General features: G+C 38.7%; 1 protein-coding gene across 4 annotated transcripts in view; it reads right to left on the bottom strand.

The window, feature by feature from the left end:
- The window catches only part of cdkal1 (CDK5 regulatory subunit associated protein 1-like 1), a 600364-nt gene that overhangs the window by 51247 nt on the left and 527853 nt on the right, over positions 1–21264 (bottom strand). For all 4 annotated transcript variants that reach the window (XM_062063405.1, XM_062063406.1, XM_062063403.1 and 1 more), the window contains one exon: positions 7766–7849. In XM_062063405.1, the coding sequence (XP_061919389.1) occupies positions 7766–7849 (84 nt within the window). The remainder of the gene's footprint in view (positions 1–7765; positions 7850–21264) is intronic.

The raw sequence follows: 21264 nt of genomic DNA, 5'->3' as shown, positions 1-21264 counted from the left end.
ATTGAGAGTTGTACCCTTCTATAGTGGGATGATTATGTGATGATCCATACCAAGCTGTGGGCCGTCTGACCATTATGCAGAAGAATGACAGAAGTGTAATGATGGAGGGGAAGAGTTCCTGCAGCATTAAGCTTGGCTCAGTACTAATCTGTCAGTCTTTATCCAGCAGCTTGAATATGATAGGACAGGGAGAAGAGGCCAGGGCAACTACCTTCAGCCAGCGCCACACCTCTCTAATCAATACACCTGCTGCTTGACACGCTGGATGTGTGTGTGTGTGTGTGTGTGGCTTTGAAGCAGGTAGGTGATAGCATGTGTGTAGGTGAGGGTCATGTGAGGAGCATTAAAGGGTGATTAAATGATGAAAGCGCTTGGAAGGAAGCCCCCACCCACCCTTCCTCCACCTCACACCCTTACTTCCTCGCACACACAGGTGTGGCGGATGCCCCTATTATAAACGTCACGTTAGCTATCTGATGGTGTAAAAGTAAGAGCAAGTGATTTGTTCACCTTCCTTACTTTCCTTCCACAGCACGACACTCCCACACTTGTTTCACTTCCGTTTCTTTGCTCCCATCATGCCACTCATCTGACTTTCGACCTCTATTTGTTTGCTACTTTCCTCAATGTGCTCGCTCCTCAGAGGTCAACAGCCATGTGGTTTCATTTTCGGATCCTGCTGACAAATTCATCAGTAGCTTATGTGCTGTTAACTTGAAAGCTCAAACACAATCCAGTCCAGTAAGCTTTTTAATGACTGCACAAGTGTACGAATAAATTCATCTCTTAACTTAAAGGCCTACTGAAATGATTTTTTTTATTTAAACGGGAATAGCAGATCCATTCTATGTGTCATACTTGATCATTTCACGATATTGCCATATTTTTGCTGAAAGGATTTAATAGAGAAAATCGACAATAAAGTTCGCAACTTTTGCTCGCTGATAAAAAAAAGCCTTGCCTGTACCGGAAGTAGCGTGACGTCACAGGAGCTAGTATTCCTCACAATTCCCCATTGTTTAAAATGGAGCGAGAGAGATTCGGACCGAGAAAGTGATGATTACCCCATTAATTTGAGCGAGGATGAAAGATTCGTAGATGAGGAACGTTACAGTGAAGGACTTGAGAGACAGTGATGGACGTATCTTTTTTCGCTCTGACCGTAACTTAGGTATAAGCTGGCTCATTGGATTCCACGCTCTCCTTTTTTTATTGTGGATCACGGATTTGTATTTTAAACCACCTCGGATACTATATCCTCTTGAAAATGAGAGTCGAGAACGCAAAATGGACATTCAGTGCCTTTTATCTCCACGACAATACATCGGCGAAATGCTTTAGCTACAAGCTAACGTGATAGCATCGTGCTTTAACTGCATATAGAAACAAAAAAATAAAGGATAGAAGGAAGGATAGATAGAAAATCAACAATACTATTAAACCGTGGACATGTAAATACACGGTTAATGCTTTCCAGGCTGGCGAAGGTTAACAATGCTGTGCTAACGACGCCATTGAAGCTAACTTAGCAACTTAGCAACAGGACCTCACAGAGCTATGCTAAAAACATTAGCTATCTACCTACGCCAGCCAGCCCTCATCTACTCATCAACACCCGTGCTCAAATGCGTTCCAGCGATCGGCAGAAGGACGAAGGACTTCACCCGATGCGTTTGGCGGCCCGGAGACGTAGGAAGTCAAGGTGAGGTCGGCGGCTAGCGCGGCTAGCGCGGCTAGCGCGGCTAGCGCGGCTAGCGCAACTAGCGCTCCAACAAAGTCCTCCTGGTTGTGTTGCTGTAGTCCGCTGCTAATACACCGATCCCACCTACAACTGTCTTCTTTGCAGCCTTCATTGTTCATTAAACAAATTGCAAAAGATGTCCAAAATACTGTGGAATTATGAAATGAAAACAGAGCTTTTTGTATAGGATTCTACGGGTACCATAACTTCCGTTACTCTGACTTCGTCACGCGCATACGTCATCATACCGCGACGTTTCAGCCGGATACTTCCCGGGAAGTTTTAAAAGTCACTTTATAAGTTAACCCGGCCGTATTGGCTTGTGTTGCAATGTTAAGATTTCATCATTGATATATAAACTATCAGACTGCGTGGTCGGTAGTAGTAGGTTTCAGTAGGCCTTTAAATTATAAAGCAGGGGTGTCAAACGTAGGACAAGTTTTATCCGGCCCGCGAGATGATTTTGGTAAGTATAAAAATTAACTAAAAATGTTTAATGAAAAACTGCTCTTCTAAATGTGTCCACTGGATGTCGCAATAGCAGTAAACCACATAATGTTAGTACATCAGTTGAGGAAAATGAGTAAATTATATTAATGACTAGGGATGATGTTTGATAAGGAATTATCGAGTTCGAGCCTATTATCGAATCCTCTTATCGAACCGATTCCTTATCGATTCTCTTATCGAGTCCAGATAGGTTGTTGTATATGGAAAAAAACACACAATATTTGGTTTAACAAAAGCTCACTTTTATTATATAATAAAAAAATAAAATCTAATAAATAAATAAATATTGACTGTTACCCACCTAAAAAAGTAAAATGAAATAAATAAATATTGACTGTTGTTACCCAAAGTATATTAAGTGGGATTTTTCAGAGAAACAAATATATACAGTAACACAAAAACAACCTGTCTCTGTGATCACTATAGGTGTATAAATAATAATATAGTGTTAAATAAAATCAGTCCCTTGGGCACAAAACTGAAAATAATACAGCTCTCCAAAAAGTGCACTTCTGCTGCTATTTGACATAACTGTTTGTTATGATGCTTTGACATTTTTGCACTTAATTTCTTTATTGAAAGAAAATTCTATGAAGAGAAAAGTTCTTTGCAAATGTGGTTACAATGCTAAAAAATGAAAAGTTAAAGCTAAAAAAAGAAATACACTTTATTGAGTTAACATTATTTCTTTATAGGGGGAAAAATGTTACGAGCTAGAGAATATAACAACTACACTACCCAGCATGCAACGGGAGTTACGAGCATGCGCGGTAGCCCCGAAAAGTGTTGCATGTTGCCACGCTGTGAAAGTAAACATCAAGAACTCAGCCAACACGCCTCGTCTGCATTATTTATAATTAGACAGACAACACATCTACAGTGTGATTTTGTTTTGTTTACAAGGAAAGAAAAACAAAAGTTAAAAAAGGGAGATATGTTGTATATATATGTATGTGCTGCGGTTGTTTTAAGAACGTCGCGACAGCTGCCGTAAAGGAGGTGCGTTGCTAGCCTGGTTGCTATGTTTCCGGTTGGTCGTAAAAGTGTTCGTCATGTGTTTTACCCTGCTAAAATCTCTCAGTAAAGTTATTCGATGGATTATAGCTTTTGTTTTGAACTTTATTACACCTTGGAGCGCTTTTTCCCGTCCATTGTTTTCCTGCTTTCCCTATCTGCGCCTAATGACTGAGCTACGTGACGTCATTTCTTGTGATGTCCCACGGAGCATTTCTGGTCGGGACGGGATTCGAATAAAGAATCAACTCTTTTCCTTTACTATAGTGGTCTCGATAACGGGTACCGGTTCTCAAAAAGGGATTCGAGTCCGAGGTTCTTTTCTTATCAAACAACCGGGAAAACCGGTTTCGAGTATCATCCCTATTAATAACATCCTGTAATTTGATTTTGATATTACTATTTATTACATCTTCTGATAGATTAAAGTTGTACACCAATGAGAGCATTTTAAAACTCTGCCAGACTCACACATATTTGACATATGAATATTATCACATCATTTATTCAGAAATTATAAATCACGACCAATGAAGATAGACTACTATAAACAGCAACATGTAAGTGTAAAAAAAACAAAAAAACATTATGTGTATGTTTTCAGGTTGTGATTGTGCTTGTTCTATTTTTAAACAAAGAAAATAATCTGAAGTTGTCTTTATTTTTAAGTTATCATGACATGATTTTACCAGTCCGGCCCACTTGGGAATATATTTTCCTCTATGTGGCCCCTGGGCTAAAATGAGTTTGACACCCCTGCTATAAAGGCAATATGTGTATTTGGTTGGCAAAGCATAGACCTCACTCTCTAATTATTTTAAACTTCTGGTGTATATTGTGCTTTTCTTAACTTAAGCTAAAAGCTACGAAATGCCCAAAAAATATTATATTATGCTGACAACATTGGCACTTATTCCATAGTTCTGGACCTAAAATTGATGTCTACATCCCCCAAAATAGACACAGTAGTGATTTCAGGCTTGTTTTCTAACGAGTTTGAGCACATTTTGAAATGTCCACTTGTGGACGAGCGTGCATCTGCCTGCTGACGTCACCTACAGAAGACGGGAGTCAATTTCATATAGTGTAGTGTGTGTTTTGGTAGCATCTTTATCCAGAATCCCTGTATTTGTGTGTAGAATTTGAAGGAATGAACACATATGTCTGTCAGATGCATACAACCAAATACAACAACAACAACAATACAACTAAAGAAGGGGTCAGCCTGCATACATGATGGGAACATGAGGAAAGTATGGACCTCACCGGTCAAACTGACTCATGCAAAATAGAACAGAACACGAAAGAAAAGTGAGATTTGCAGCGATCGTTTTAATGATTCTGACTTTGAAGAAGGGTTTAGGTCGGAGTTTGGATGGAATAAATTTAAAAGATAAGCCAAATGCGATCCTGAAAACCAGAAACATCCTGGAAGGGAGAACGACTGAGTAAGAACCTGCGGAAAAAAGGCAGAAAGAAGAACAGACCTGATGCTCAAAAGCAAAAGAAAAATAAGTTAAGCTGATAGTATTCTAATGCGTGTACTCTTCTACTGACGCTTTACTCAAGATGCACTTGTTTTTGGTCACAATCGAAAAGGATAAGCGGTAGAAAATGGATGGATGGAGAACACACATCTTTTTTTTTGAGGGGTTGGGGGGTTTTAAAGGTGATAAAAAACGCTTGGAAGTTGTGACTAATGGGAGTCACCGTTGGAGCCTTCAAAGCCCTCTAAAACCTACTCAGTGGCTTAGTGGTTAGAGTGTCCGCCCTGAGATCGTTAGGTTGTGGGTTCAAACCCCGGCCGAGTCATACCTAAGACTATAAAAATGGGACCCATTACCTCCCTGCTTGGCACTCAGCATCAAGGGTTGGAATTGGGGGTTAAATCACCAAAATGATTGCCGGGCGCGGCACCACTGCTGCCCAATGCTCCCCTCATCTCCCAAGGGGTGATCAAGGGGATGGGTCAAATGCAGAGGACAATTATTGGTACTTTAACTTTAACTTAAAACAACTTCAAACATTTAATATACACACTGCAAGTATTGAAATCATGTAGAAACAAACACATTCATAACAATATTTAATATGTACAATATTTACTGGAGTATAGACATTGTCGGAACAAATTCCTCTGCGCATTTATTTCCGTTTCCATAGCAGCGCACTTCCGACTTCTGGCTACAAATGTGTTTCCCACTTCCGGATACAAAGGCGTGTGTGTGTTCTAATCATGGCAGATTCAGTAACAAAAAACGAAGACAACTATTTTTGGACAAATGAGGATTCACAACCCTATATTTTTGAATCTGAATATATGGAGGATGAACTACTGCTCGTAGAAGCCAGCATGTAGGATGGCTGAGACGTTGGAGCAGACGGAGGCCGAGAGAGTGAGGTGAAAGTTACTTAAACCTACAAAATGTTGAATTTGAAGCCATGCTATTTCGACATAAATGGAGTGCTTACCCAAATAAACCGGAAAAAATGTCCCTGGCCGGCTGTACCAAACAGACAACTAATTGTCCATTGAGTGAGTAACATTTTATAATTGATCGTGATACACGCACCACGTCATGTGTGAATCATTACAGACAGCATTTGCTAGCTGTGTGCAAACAAAACATGAAATGTGGGCTAATACTTTACAGATACTGTAATATGATTGTTAATGTTTTTCAGACAGTACAGATTGGTGTCTTATCACATTGTAGTGTGCATTACAAACACAACACGTTTTGTGCTGACCTAGAAGCTAGTTTATCTTTTTCCGTAGCTAGCCTTTACGGCTTATACTGTAGCATCCTAATGTGTTACTACGCTAGAAAAAGAGTTCCTCAGTGTTCGCTCTTACAATAACAATGTTGCTACAGTTTGGTTATTATACAGGTTACGCAACGTAAATGAAGTATTTACGGTTTTTTAATGCATTTCAAAAGTGATTTAGTGGTAGAATTAATTGCTCACATTAGCTGCATTACTAGCCACCAAGAACTCAAAAACCTTTTGTCTTCTTGTCTCTCATAATGATTGTGAACGAGAGGCAAAATCTTAAAAAAAAGTGCAGTTCCCCTTTAAGGAAACACAGGCTAAGGTGTCTATGAAAGAGCAGGGAAGTCCAGAAATTATTTTTTATATTTTTTTTAGTTTTTAAGTAATCAAAGACTATGGTGACAAAAACATGCAATCAACTGATGTATTCTTTATTTTCATATTATTTTATCCACACTGGAAATGGGCTTCAGTTGTGTAGGTGACGTTAAGCAATACACAATACTCAAAAAGTAATTGATATTTTGGGAAATTACTGCCAGATTCATATTCAGGTGCAAATATACATAAAAAAACATTTGGTCATCTGAACTCTACGGGTCCTATCCGGTATTGCATGATTGTATGCACAATTTGAGCCAAAAGTAGAGGAAAAATGCAGATACTAAATAAAACTAGTCGGTGGCTATGTGTCTAACTTCCGTTGAGTTTATCTTTCAGCCTTTTTACAAATGAAAACACATGGAATAAATTTAAGAACCCCCCCCCCCCCCCCCCCCCCCCCCACACACACACACACACTTCATTACCTCTATGAAAAAAGTCTGGACACCCGTGGACTAAAACCATGGATTGTGGTTGACATGGGGGGGATAACTGTACTAGCAGTAGGCTCATGTTCTTGAAGAGTCAGTGTATGCCCGCATGAGTGCAAATGCACCTGTAAGGTGTGCACTCAGGCAAAAAAAACAAGCATGAAGCGAGCGACACTTGCAACCTGCAGTTTATAGCCTGCAGAAGTAGATGCAGAGTGGGCGGGCATGAGAGGGAGGGAGCAAAGAAGTGAAGGAAAAATGATTGCCATCCCCTGGCCTCCCCGCTAATAAAACTCACAACTTCAAACATGTTTCTGATGATACTTAAAGCGAGGAGGAAATTGATTTATTTGAAGATGTTTTAAAGTTAATTTTTCACAGGTTCATAGAGGTTCTTTGAAGCCACGTTCGATGAACAGCTGTGTGTGTTGGACGGAATGTTCATGTCTTTAGGGCTGACCTTAATGTTCGTACTCCAAGAAAAAAAAAAAAAAGTACTGCTGCTATCAGCTGCCAAATGCTCTCATGACCACCGTAGGGTGCGTGTATGCATTTGTGAGAGATTGTGTGATATTACAGATAACCTACTTTATTCAGTATGTGAGCTTTGACTAGTGGCACCTGCTGTGAGAATTTCAGTGACGTGCAGAGCAAATCCTTTAATTTGATTTGCTAAATGTAAAACACAGGAAGTGCAGAATTAGCAACCTAGGAAATATAGAGAAAAAAAAATTGATTCAGAGGTTGTTCACTTTAAAGTTAGGGTCAAAGTGGCCTTCCTCCCATCTTATCTTCTTCTATGGGATGAATTGCCAATAATAATAGTTATAATGCAGGCACAAAAACAAAACACAAACCAACGACTAAATGTGTATGTTTGGTTATTTGTAGTGTTAAACTGCCGTCTTACCTGCTCATAGAACTTGTTATGTGCCACATAGTATTGGGCATCAAAGGACTCCTCTGTCACCAACACATGTTGCCTCTCACCAACCTAAACACAAAAACAAAAAAATATATTGTTAAATACATTGCTGACTGGCATCTTCTGGTTTAAACACATTTTGAAACCCTTTTTTTTGGTTTTCTTTTTATAATGAGAGTGTTCTAACAGCAATACTTTAAACTTGGAGTAGTGGGGCTGAACATTTGGATAATAAAATGAATTTTACGTTGAAATATGATGCAATGTAAGTTGTATTCAATTAGACACATTCATTTTCATTTCTTTTTTTACAAAAAATAATATTATTAATTAGACACCTATTTAATGGCACATGAAAGTTTTGGAATACAATTCTGTATATACTTTCTAAATGTAAACAAAGAAGCCTATTGTTGTACAGCGAGTTAGACAAATCAGTTTTCAATTTGGAAAAAATGATAAATTAGACAAAAACATTAGGAAATCTAACTCTAGTACAGTATATGATCTTACCTAAAAAAGCTATGGATCCTTTTTGTATCGACTATAACTTTCATGTGTCTTTATGTTTATAGCCGACGAGTATATATTTTCGCCCCGCTCGCTTGATAAAAATGCCCACTTTGCAAACTGTGCAGAATGGCTCTTTTTTGCCCTTACTTAACTTCTGAACCCTCTCATAAAGCATGAAAAAATATTCTTGAATTTTTGTTAAATTTCTTCTTTTTGAAAGCCATTTCCCTGCGATCACGAATGAACAATTCCTTAGCCTGATGTTGGCATATGAATAATATTGATAATATTGCGATCTACCAAGGGATTGATGCTAATCTATGGACTTGTCTGTGCCAGAAATGCAGCTTTTTAGTACGATCTTAATTCATTTAACACATTCACACAATATTTATGTCTTCTTCAAACTTAAGTATTTTATGTCCACACAAAGAGATTTTTAACTTCAGCCTGGATGGCAGAGGACAAAGGCAATTTCCAAAAGTCTCCTCCAGAATCTGGGAGAATTGGCAGCTGTGTGTTTCATGTTCATCATAATCTCAATTCAATCAAAGTTTTGCTCCACATTTTTCTCTTTTAGTGCACCTCAACATTTAATTACAACTTCAAGGTTCCCCGAGTCACTTCAGTTTCAGTACCTTGCCTAAGAACATGCAGCAGTATTCATCGCTGCTCTTTAGAAACATTTTAAAAGTGGGAAAAAAGAAAATGGAAAAAGAAGCAAGGCTTTGAATCAAATGCAGAAAATAGTCCATTGAAGATATCAGAAAATCAAATACGACAACATGTCAAGGGAAGGCCACATTGCTTTGCCACGTACAATTCATTCAACGGTAGGCTATTCACAGTGCTTTCAAGAGTCAACAAACATAATAGAGGACGAAAAAAAAGCACAGACAGGCCCCAGGAAAGCTAACTAAGATGTTGCAAAAAAACCAAAATAAAGCATAAAACTAACTGTGATTCTTACATTAACATTCTCATTGACAATAAAAATGAAATCATTAATGAATGTTCATGTTTTATTATAAATTTGCTATAATTGAGTCTTGTCTAAAAAAACTACATGGGATGGTTGTCCATGTCTGTGTTGCAGGATCACAAAACACCAATTTGTCTTCTCCTGACATTTTTACAGGCAGGACGCCAGCCCAGATGTCCAAAGGCTCACAAAAGGATCATATGGCAAAAACAGATGTATACCATTTGGATGCAGAGCCACACAGACAAAAGGGAGACCAACGTTGTTTGATACATTCTCTCAATGAGTGGTTGGTGTTATTTCTTAATTAAATATACATAATAATAGAAATACTATAGAGGTGTGAGTATATTATTTACCTGGTTTGCATCCCCTAGTTAGAATCAAATGATTGGTTTGACAACTTGGTTCAGTTCCCTTAGGTTTATTTTCTCTCCACAACGTAATAACTCAAAGCAAACCAAAATGATTCAGTGCTTAAAGTACCAGTAGAGTGGAAAAACATGTTGCCTCTATATTGATGCTATTACCATATATATGTATATAATTTATATACCTCTACGACAAGTGATTACGTGACGTAGAGGTAGGAACCACAGATCCCTTCCCCATTAATAACAATGCTAATGAAGCAGACTTTGTGAGATAATTACTTTAGGAAATATTATGAACCACTAACAGAACCTTATATTTTTGAGCCTGAACACGAGGAGGATGAGCAATAAGTTTTAGAAGCTGAGTGCTTCACGGATGCAGCTTTATTTTGACACTATAGCATCAGCAGCATTGCTAGGGGCTAAACATACAAACTAACCATAATAAATAGATGTCTTCCAAGACAAACCAAACAGTCCAGTTGCGATCGATTGAATGCCCTGGGATAACCATAATAAACCATAATAAAACAAACACTTAGTGTAATATTTCAACTCTCGTTGGGATGGCGACTGACAGGACACTCACATAATCCCGTTTCGATAAAGATTCAATCGCAATACTCGCAAAGGATTAAAAAAGTTGCCGCAACAAGATGAACTGCACCAATTATGTCAAGAGGAGTGGTCAAAAATTCAACCAGAAGCTTGCCAGAAGCTTGTGGATGGCTACCAAAAGCACCTTATTGCAGTGAAACTTGCCAAGGGACATGTAACCAAATATTAACATTGCTGTATGTATACTTTTGTCCCAGCAGATTGGGTCACATTTTCAGTAGACCCATAATAAATTCATAAAAGAACCAAACTTCATGAATGTTTTTTGTGACCAACAAGTATGTGCTCCAATCACTCAATCACAAAAAAATAAGAGTTGTAGAAATTATTGGAAACGCAAGACAGCCATGACATTATGTTCTTTACAAATGTATGTAAACCTTTGATCGCGACGGTATATAGTTCAATAATGGTCAGAGAGTACAGCTAAAATTGTTGTATGTATTGAATGTTAGTTATTCCCAGGATGTCCGAACGCGGCCGATATACACGTTCGCCTTCTGCGGTGGCCACGTCCCTCTTCTCTCACATACAATCAGAGACCCACCCAGGTAAACTACGTGTATTTTGTTTTTTTAATTTTTAATTTAAAGTGGCATTGTGGTTCGATAATGCTCATATAAATGAACGTTTCCTTGCGTCTCAATTTAAGCAATCAGAACAGATTTGATAGCTTTATCATTGTCTTTGTGACAATTGTATTATTGCATGTGGTATACATTGAATCCAAACTTCAAGTGCAATAAAATGTTTCACTTTCCCGTGGCGCTGGCCTTTTTGCAGCCTCAGCAAAAGCACTTATGTCGGTGGGAGAATACACGCCTGACCAAATTTCCGGGTTGCTCCACCTGTGACAGACTGCACAGCTTCGCTCACTTAAGCACATGGGAGAATAAGGCCGACAGAGAATAAAGGATGTGATGCTAAACTGAATCAGTATGTTTTTTATTTATTATGCACTAACAGGAGTTTTTACAAAAGTAATTACTGTGTTCACACCTAAACAAATGCTGGGAGGGGGACAAATCACAGATCAGGTAGTATGAGAGTAGTGAGACTTTAATTTTCATTAACCCATTTCAATTATAAATGATAAACAGGATGCGAATAACATTTCTGGTTAATACCACTGATGAAATTGAGACACTGCAAATTAGAGGAAAGTATTTGAATGATTATAACCATGAAAACAAGCCCCTTTAGTCTTTGGCAGTCGTTTACATTGTGGCGGATTTATTTGAAACACTTTTTTGCCAAAGAGTATCTTATAAATCCCTTTCTGTGTGTACTTTTAATTGTTGGTCTTTATGCTGACATTTTGCCAAATACTTTGGCTTGACAGAAGAATGTAAAGGGTCCTGTCACTCGGGGAATCAACTCATCAATCAATTTTAGATAGTCCTGGAGCTATACTGTAGCTATTCTAGCGCTTTTTTTTTTTTTTTTTACTGTGCTGATGAGCTATGTCTCCTTTTTATTATAATGGTTGCCCACACATTTTTTCATTGTTTTATTTATTTTCCTATGATACTGTACTGAGTCTTTGATTTATTTTGTACAATTTTCCATTTTCCTGTCTATTATTTGTGCACTTTCATTTTTTAAGTTGTTCTTGATTTATTGTTATGTCAATTGATTGACCAAAGCTGTGACTATTTAAGTGCATCACTTCCTGTTGAAAATTGCACACTGACGAAGACATTTTCCTGTGTTTGGTAGCGCCTGCGCAGTTTGTATTAAAATTATTAGAAGGACACGAGTGTTCCTGGCCTTGCTTTTTCTTTTTTCTTTAGATAGTCCTGCATCCCATAAACTAAGCAGTGGAATTAAAGATATCCTGTGAACTTAGTGGTCAGTATTTGCATTGTGATACTGTTTCAAACAAACCCTATACGTTTACATTAAGCTGTCTGATCATTTTCCAAGCAATATGTCTTACAAGGCCTTAGAAGTAAGGCTCTGACACTTGCATTTCCGTCCTTACTTTCTTTTTTCTGCTTTTCAATTTTTAGCTTGACTCGTTCTCTATTTCTGGGCACTGACTTTGCAATGTGTGTGTTCGAAAACAGGCACCACCTGCACACGCATGCTGACCAGCTCCAAAAAAACAAATAAATTACTGACATCAGCAAACAAAGCACATTTCAGGGGCAGAAAACCCCTTTGAACATTATCAGCGCATGGCAAACATTAGTTTTTTTGTTTTTTTGCTACTTTGGATTGGAGGCAGATGTCTTTGTGAGACTTTACATCTTGAGCTTATGATGCAAGGTACTTTCTTTTCATCATGTTTAAATGTATATTGGGAGAATCTCTGTCTAGTTAAGTTTGCATTCTTTTAGTACCAATCATTTTGCGGGGGAAAATATTGCTTTTTATAAAGTTCAAAATAATCAGTCTTAAAAAAACTCAGGACGACGTGGCTCAGATGCTAGAGTGGCCGTGCCAGCAACTTGAAGGTTCCAGGTTTGATTCCAGCTTACGCCATCCGAGTCACGGCTGTTGTGTCCTTGGGCAAGACACTTCAGACAGTTTGCTCCCAGGGCCACTCACACAGGTGTATGAATGTTTGGTGGTAGTCGGAGGGGACATAGGTGCAAATTGGCAGCCACGCTTCCTTCAGACTACCCCAGGACAGCTGCGGCTACAAATGAAGCCTACCACCATTAAAGTGTGAATGTGGAGTGAATGACAGATGGGTTCGGAGTTCTCTGTGAAGCGTTTTGGAGTGTCCAGAAAAGTGCTACATACAGTCATGTCAAATATTGGCACCCCTGCATTTCTGTCACATAATGGACAACTTCTCTTAGAAAATTGTTGAAATTACAAACACTTAGGTATTCACATGTTTATTTATTTTGTTTGCATTGGAACAGCACAATAACACCCCCCCCTCCCCTCCCCCCAAAAAAGCAAAATCTGATATTATTTCACACGGAACTCCATAAAAGGACTGGACACAATTATTGACATCCTCAACTTAATATTAGGTAGCACACAATTTGTAAAAAATAACTGAAATCAATAGCTTCCTGTAACCATCAAAGAGTTTCTTACACCTTGCTACTGGAATTTTGGACCACTCTTCTTTTGCAAATTGCTTCAGGTCTCTCAGATTTGAAGGGTGCCTTCCCCCAACTGCTGTTTTTAGCTCTCTCCACAGATGTTCTATATGATTTAGATCTGGACTCATTGATGGCCACTTCAGAACTCTCCAGTGCTTTGTCTTAAGCCTTTTTTATGTGCTTTTTGAAGTATGTTTTGGGTCGTTGTCCTGCTGGAAGACCCATGACCTCTGACGGAGACCCAGTTTTCTGATACTGGGCCCTACATTATGCCACAAAATTCTTTGGTAGTCCTCAGATTTCATGATGCCATGCACACAGTCAAGGCATCCGGTACCAGAAGCAGCAAAGCAGCCCCAAAACATCAGCAAACCTCTACCATGTTTGACTGTAGGGATGTTTTTTTTTGTTTTCATTTTGTTTTCTGTGATGATGTGCTTTACCAAAAAGCTCCACTTTAGTCTTATCTGTCCACGGGATGTTCTCACAGAAGGATTTTGGCTTCCTCAGGTAAGGTTTGCAAACTCCAGTCTTGCTTGTTTATGTCTCTGTGTCAGCAGCGGGGTCCTCCAGGGTCTCCTAGCTGACACTGTTGTACCCTGTGTCCGCAGGTCAGCTTGAATTTGTTTGGAAGTGGATCAAGGTTCTTTATCCACAATTCTAACAATCCTTCGTTGCAGTCTTTCATCAATTTTTCTCTTCCGTCCACGTCCAGGGAGGTTAGCTACAGTGCCATGGCCTTTAAACTTCTTGATGACATTGCGCACAGTAGACACAGGAACATTTAGATCTCTGGAGATTGTCCATGCTTTTTCACAATCGTGGTTCTCAAATCTTCTGAGAGTTCTTTGCTCTTGTTTCTTTTCTCCATGCTCAGTGTGGTACACACAACACAAAGGTTGAGTCAACGTTTCTCCATTTTAACTGGCTGCAAGTGTGATTTCTATATTGCCAGCACCTGTTACTTGCTACAGGTGAGTTTAATTACAAATTAAAGGAGCATCACATGCTTAGAACACAACTATTACTTACAATTTTGAAAAGGTGCCAATAATTTTGTCCAGTCCATTTTTGGAGTTCTGTGTAAAATAGTATCAGATTTGGCTTTTTTGAGGTTTTTTTGTTGTTCCAATGCAAACAAAATAAATAAACATGTGAATACCAAAGCATTTTTTTAAATGTTCTGGGAGAAGTGGTACATTACTTGACAGAAATGCAGGGGTGCCAATATTTTTGGCCATGACTGTGTATCTAATCCATGGTTATTGCTATTACTATATTGAATACTAAAGATGTAGTTGGTGACGATGTATATGTTATACCTAACTAAATGACATATAATCCTACCTGAATGACTTGGGCAAATCAATGATCTTGTCTTAAGGTATGTGCAGACAGGATTATCATGCATGGACACACCCCTGCATAGGCAACGACATGTATGGAAACATTTCTGCAGCAAATCAAAAGTTGATGAGCTTCCCTTGTCAATTACACGTGGCTTGAGTGTATTTGCATGCAAAATAACATCAATTGGCCTCTGCTAGTGCACTTCCTGATTTTGAGCGCCTGCATTTAGATTTGTGTTTACCCCATCTGTCGAATAGCAGACCACCAAATAACACGTCTTTGCACGGTGAGTTTTAATTTACATCAGCATCCACAAGACAACATCCCATGGTACATGAGAGATCCGCAACAGATTTATGGGATCACGAGTTTAATTGCTAATTAATCCACATCATAACACGGGTAATGACGGCACCGTGGCTTTGAATTTGTAATCAATGTTTTTATCTGTGTCATAAATAAAGGAGCAAGTCACTCAAACAGCATCCGAAATCCCATGCCACGTTGTTGGCTTTTTAAGCTATGCAAACAGAAAATGGCAATCCCAACTGTAAGGGAGGCGAATGACCATAATTAATTTTTTATGAGGAGGGAAAAAAAACATACCAAAAAGGAACGTTGGGGTAAACCTGTAGCAAAACCACTTCAACACTTCCCTTTAAGCAAAACATATGAAGATTATTACGGATTTGTTAAATATTGTTCTTATCCTAATCTCTTTCTTTTCCCCTCATTATTCTCCCTTTTTGGAGCAACGGCTGAAAGACTCCCCACTAAACTTCCACTTACCATGCATAATTCTCTGTGACTGACCCACACACTTTCATTTTTTCAGTCGCATGAATGCATTATCAAACCTTATCTCTCAAACACACACGGAGGCTACATATTACACAGTAACACTCACACAAACACATTGAACAGCGTGGGGTTGATAGGCCTTTCTCCTGCCAAACGAATGCTAATTTATCACGCACATAAAAAAATCACCAGTACTGCACACAAAAATGTGCGCCTCCCCTCACTCAGAGCACTCTATGGCCCCTCATAGAGAGTCATAGTGGAGAGCAGGGGGGCCCACACTTTTTCAGCAGGCGAGCTACTTTTCAAATGACCAAGTCGAGGTGATCTAACTCATCTTCACACACGCACGCACACACTTATTTATTTATAAAACAGACTTATTTTGTTAACATGTTAAAGGTGTTTAATACAAATACAAGCATGTTTAACACATATAGATTCCTTTCTTCCATGAAGACAAGAATATAAGTTGGTGTATTACTTGATTCTGAGGACTTGCATTGACTGAAATCAGACAGGATTCACAGTAGTGCTGAAAACATTTACATTGTGGAGAGGGAAAACAAAGGCTTACTTTCTGTCCAATACCACATGTAAGTGGTTGGTTTTTGGCATCTTATTTGTCCAGCTTCCATACTCGTGTTTGTACACTTTACAAGAAATGCATTGGCGGCGAACTCCGTAGTTTTCTGTGACTCTTATTTATTTGATTTATTTATTTGAATTAGGACAATGCATATTCATCAACATAGAACAACAATGTAAACATGCCGGTGTTAGCACAATAGCTAATTTTCATCCGTTGTCCTAAGGCAGGTTAATAAAGTAAACATTCAACAGGTCATGATACAAAACAATACATACATCACAAAACATTACACATTACAAGCATACCATAAGCACAGAACATGGACAAAAAAATAAAAAGTACAACGAACAAGAAACAAAAAATAAACGTGAATAATCTAATTGTGCGTGCATGTCTGATTAGTTTTCAACCACTGTTTTAGTGCAGTTTTAAATGTTGAATATGTGTCACAGTTTCTGACATGAGCTGGCAGCCTGTTCCATGACTGTATGCCTCTGATCAGAGGTGGGACCATGTCATTGCTTTGCAAGTCACAAGTAAGTCTCAAGTCTTTGCCCTCAAGTCTCGAGTGAAGTCCCGAGTCAAGACAGGCAAGTCCCGAGTCAAGTCCAAAGTCAAGACTGGAAAGTCTCAAGTCAAGTCACAAGTCCTGCATTTTGAGTTTCGAGTCCTTTCAAGTCCTTTTAACCACAGATTAATATTTTTTACACAGATTGTGTATGCTTTTAAAACGCTGTATTTATTTATTAAAACAAGTGCATTTGAAATAGCAAGAAAAAAAATAGTACTGACATTGCAATTCATAATAGCACTATTAACCAGTCATTTTAATAGTTTAAACAATTTTAAACATTTAACTCATTCCTTTACAGAATAAACACATTTGCAAAAACAAGTGCAGCTGTACTCATTTGTACAAAAGTGTTAACATTGTATTTCCATGGCATATTGCATTGTAACTAGTTCCACAGCAGTTTCTATTCTGTTCTTACCTTATCTCATTGATCTCATCTCATACTGTATGTGTGTTTATGTGTGCGTACACATGAAACACATAACAAATACATGAACATAACAATGAACAGAGTTGTACTTTTTAGATGTCAGGGCCCTATGCAATATGTACACATATTCTTTTTATAGTATACATTTTAACTGACCTTTATTTGACTGTTTGTCTTTTTGTAGGTGGCTAAAATACGCGGTGCTGCTGACCGCCGTCTAACGTTATGTTACTGTGTGTGATACATTGACTAACGTAACGTTAAGTGTAGGTACCTCATGCAACCCTGCTTAAAAAAATCACTTGATAAAAAGTATGAATAAGGTAGCAAACTGCAGTGGACGCAACATATTGCCGTGTTTGCAATGACGTTATAACCATAGATATCTTATAAGTAGACGCAGTATTGGTTGCTGTGACGCGAGCAATTTGCATCTTGAAGTGGTGATGAGGAGCCGGCGAGCAACCTAAACTGACAGTTGACAGGTAGAAAACAAAGATGCCGCGCTGGTGTTCAGCGTTTTCCTGCTCAAATGAGCGGACTGTTGAAAATAGGAATCGGGGGATTACTTTTCACAAGTAAGATTTAACACTAATGTACTATTGGTTGTATTTTATGAAAATAACATTACCACAGAGTTGAGAAGGAGCAAAGATCTTCAATATTTGTATGTGAAAATCACATATAAATCTTATGGGGGAGGATGACGCCCCTACAGGGGTTTGTTTTGCAAACTTTCAGCCCCACCTAAAACAAAATTAACCAGCCGCCACTGATTATGGTGCATTCTCATTTTAGGCAAAATATAAGACAATACTTTCTTAACAGTATAATTGTAACCAGGAATAAGTCTTCAGGTAACAATATTCAAATACTAACATTGTTGGGTAAGACAGCATTTGGTTTTATTCTGAATCCAGTGAAACAGATTGGTGGTTTTAGCTGATATAAAGACTTTCAGGTGTTTATATATGTTTAAGTATTTGGCAGATGCTTTTATCCAAAGCGAAATACATACAAAATACATATATAACAATCACTGTAAACATGATCATTTAAGGGAAGAATGTAATACAAAATATCAATACAAAGTGTCAAGACAGAATAAACTCTGCTGCTGCAGCAACAGAGATACGGTCTATAAGATATATAGATATCTAATGTATTCATACATTGTTTATGTAGGATATACGCATGTATATATAACGTAATCATATTGTTTCTTCAACTTAAAAATAGCTGACCGTTTTTTTCCCCCTTCTCTGGGCTTATATTCCCAGTTTTGATCTCGGACGTCTGGTCACTTATAGCATATAAGAATATTATATTACTGTTAAGCAAACTATGAATAATAAAACATGTGTCCTTTATCATAGCTACACGTATGACAAAAAAGCGATGTGAAAATGAGTGGTATTCAGTGAGGTAAAATGAATTAAATGCGCTGACAGTTCATTGCTCCTGCCAAATGAATTGCACTGAGTGGAGCGGATCACCACTCCAAAATGGCGGCCCCGCGTCTCGTCTGCGCCAGTAGGCAGTAGCCCTCGATGCTGCGTCTACTTATAAGATGTCTATGGTTATGACGTTAGCAGTGAGTTTACAGCCTCACTGATTTAACTACACAGCAAATAAAAGTCATGTTACTTAGCCAATAAACGTTATCTTACATTCAAAACTTACCCTTCTTTGTGCAACTTCAAATGTCGAACGAAGTTGGAAGTTGTTGCGTCTCCGTCTGTAATATTCGAACTGCGTAATTTGCATACGGCAATTCGTTTTTTGTTGACCAAGTCGTAGTTTTTATACCCGAACGAAACCAACTTTGGTATAAATCTTTCTCACTGGCGCGTTGTTTGACAACTCTTGTTCATTGGTTGTCCTGCAATTTGATTGGATGAATGCTGTGTGATGAAAACAATGTAGATCTAATTTGATTGGCTGTTGTACTGAGAGCACACACGCTGACACGCAGCACACACGCTGATAGACAGACACGTACAAAATGAAAGCTACGGAGCGCTCCCAAATAACTTTTTAAACTTTTGGTTTTGGGGAAAGTAGCAAGTCATGTCAAGTCAAAAGGCTCAAGTCCAAGTGAAGTCACAAGTCATTGATGTTAAAGTCTAAGTCGAGTTGCAAGTCTCTTTACATTTTGTCAAGTCGAGTCTAAAGTCATCAAATTCATGACTCGAGTCTGACTCGAGTCCAAGTCATGTGACTCGAGTCCACACCTCTGCCTCTGATAGACCCCACCATTTGGCAAAATTTAGTCCGGCGCCTTTGTACGTTGCAGTCCCCTCTGGTCACTGCTCTGGTGTTTACTTGACTATTGTTTTTATTAATACAATCTATCAAGGGAGGGGGAACTAGTTTATTTAGAACTCTAAAGACGAGGCAAACATCCATTAATATCTGATAATTATCTAAATCCAAAATATTATACTTACTTAAAATGTTACAATAACGATACTTTAGAGACTTTTTGTTAGCGCAGGCAGGATGGAGCAGCGCTTTTATTGTGAAAACAGGAACTGTGCGGTCGGTCTTTAGGTACGGTGCGAGAGTCTGTTAAAATAAAAAGTGTTTCTCGCCTTCCTGGTTGTTTTTTTTTCTTAATACTGAGCTCGCAGCAGCCAGCGTCATCTCAAAAGACGCTCGTTGCCGTGAATGTCAATTAAGTGACGAAAGTGACGTCATAGTGAAGATTGATGATCATTAATTTGTAGGTCTATTTTATAAATGCCTGGCTGACGATCGACTGACACCATCTGCGTTCGACATAATGGGCATCCCTGGTGTAAAGACATACAAAGCAAAATATTTTGTGAAATGAGCATAATAAAAGAAGGCGGCCATGGAAGAGAGGAAACATTGCAGTTGATTTGGTCATGAACAAAATGAAATTTGTTTTGCTAGTTTGTGGATAAAATGTATTATTACACACTTAAACGAAATACAGTAGTACCGCAGTTTCAGCTCCAAAAGGTCTGAACCATCCATTTTCTACTGCTTGTCCCTCTAGGGGTGGCGGAGGTGCTGGAGCCTATCCCAGCAACACTCGGGTGGTAGGCGGGGTACACCCTGGACAAGTCGCCACCTCATCACAGGGCCAACACAGATAGACAGACAACATTCACACTCACATTCACACACTAGGGCCAATTTAGTGTTGCCAATCAACCTATCCCCAGGTGCATGTCTTTGGAGGTGGGAGGAGTACCTGGAGGAAACCCACGCAGTCACGTGGAGAACATGCAAACTCCACACAGAAAGGCCCCATGCTCGGAGATCGAACCCAGGACATTCTTATTGTGAGGCACACCCACTAACCCCTGTTAAACCGTGCTGCCCGCTGAACCATACGAAAAACAAATATGTTTTTCTATTAATGCTATCCAGACAACCAAATATATATATTAACACAAAACACATTTTATAAAAAATAATTGTAATTTCTACATGCATAAACAAAAAAATACATTTAAATGACGAATTAACATTTGACATCACTTTTACCTTACCTGAAGACTCCTTTTGGCTAAGACATTAATGAACATAGAAGGAATGTGGAGGGAGAGCCACGTGGATTCCACCGTCGTACTTTGCTACAATTTATTTCCATTGTGTTTCTCACGTTCTTTATCAAAGTGCTGGCATTTGCAACTTTCTTTGACTTTACAGTCAATTTAAAAAAAAAAGCGAAGATTGAGCCATCCTAAGTGTAAGATTCTTTGGGCACTCGATTCTGCGGAATAGGGCTGCAACTATTGATTATTTCTATAGTCGACTAGTCAAACGATTATTGCCTATCATATGTTGTAGAAGTTTGAGTTTGACGTTTAGTCCGCGACTTGATTTTAACTTTGTTTTAAAACCTCTTATATCAAATTCAGTTGCAACCAAAAAAAAAAAAGACTAAGAAACAAAGGTTTTACTTAATTACACAAAGTACCCTGAGATCGGTAGGTTGTGAGTTCAAACCCCGGCCGAGTCATACCAAAGACTATATAAATGGGACCCATGACCTCCCTGCTTGGCACTCAGCATCAAGGGTTGGAATTGGGGGTTAAATCACCATAAATGATTCCCGGGCGCGGCACCGCTGCTGCCCACTGCTCCCCTCACCTCCCAGGGGGTGAACAAGGGGATGGGTCAAATGCAGAGGACAAATTTCACCACACC

The sequence above is a fragment of the Entelurus aequoreus genome, linkage group LG11 (assembly GCF_033978785.1).
Source record: "Entelurus aequoreus isolate RoL-2023_Sb linkage group LG11, RoL_Eaeq_v1.1, whole genome shotgun sequence".
Classification (NCBI taxonomy): Eukaryota; Metazoa; Chordata; class Actinopteri; order Syngnathiformes; family Syngnathidae; genus Entelurus; species Entelurus aequoreus.
The sequence above is the reverse complement of the archived record's forward strand: the minus strand, read 5'-3'. Positions and strand labels throughout refer to the sequence as shown.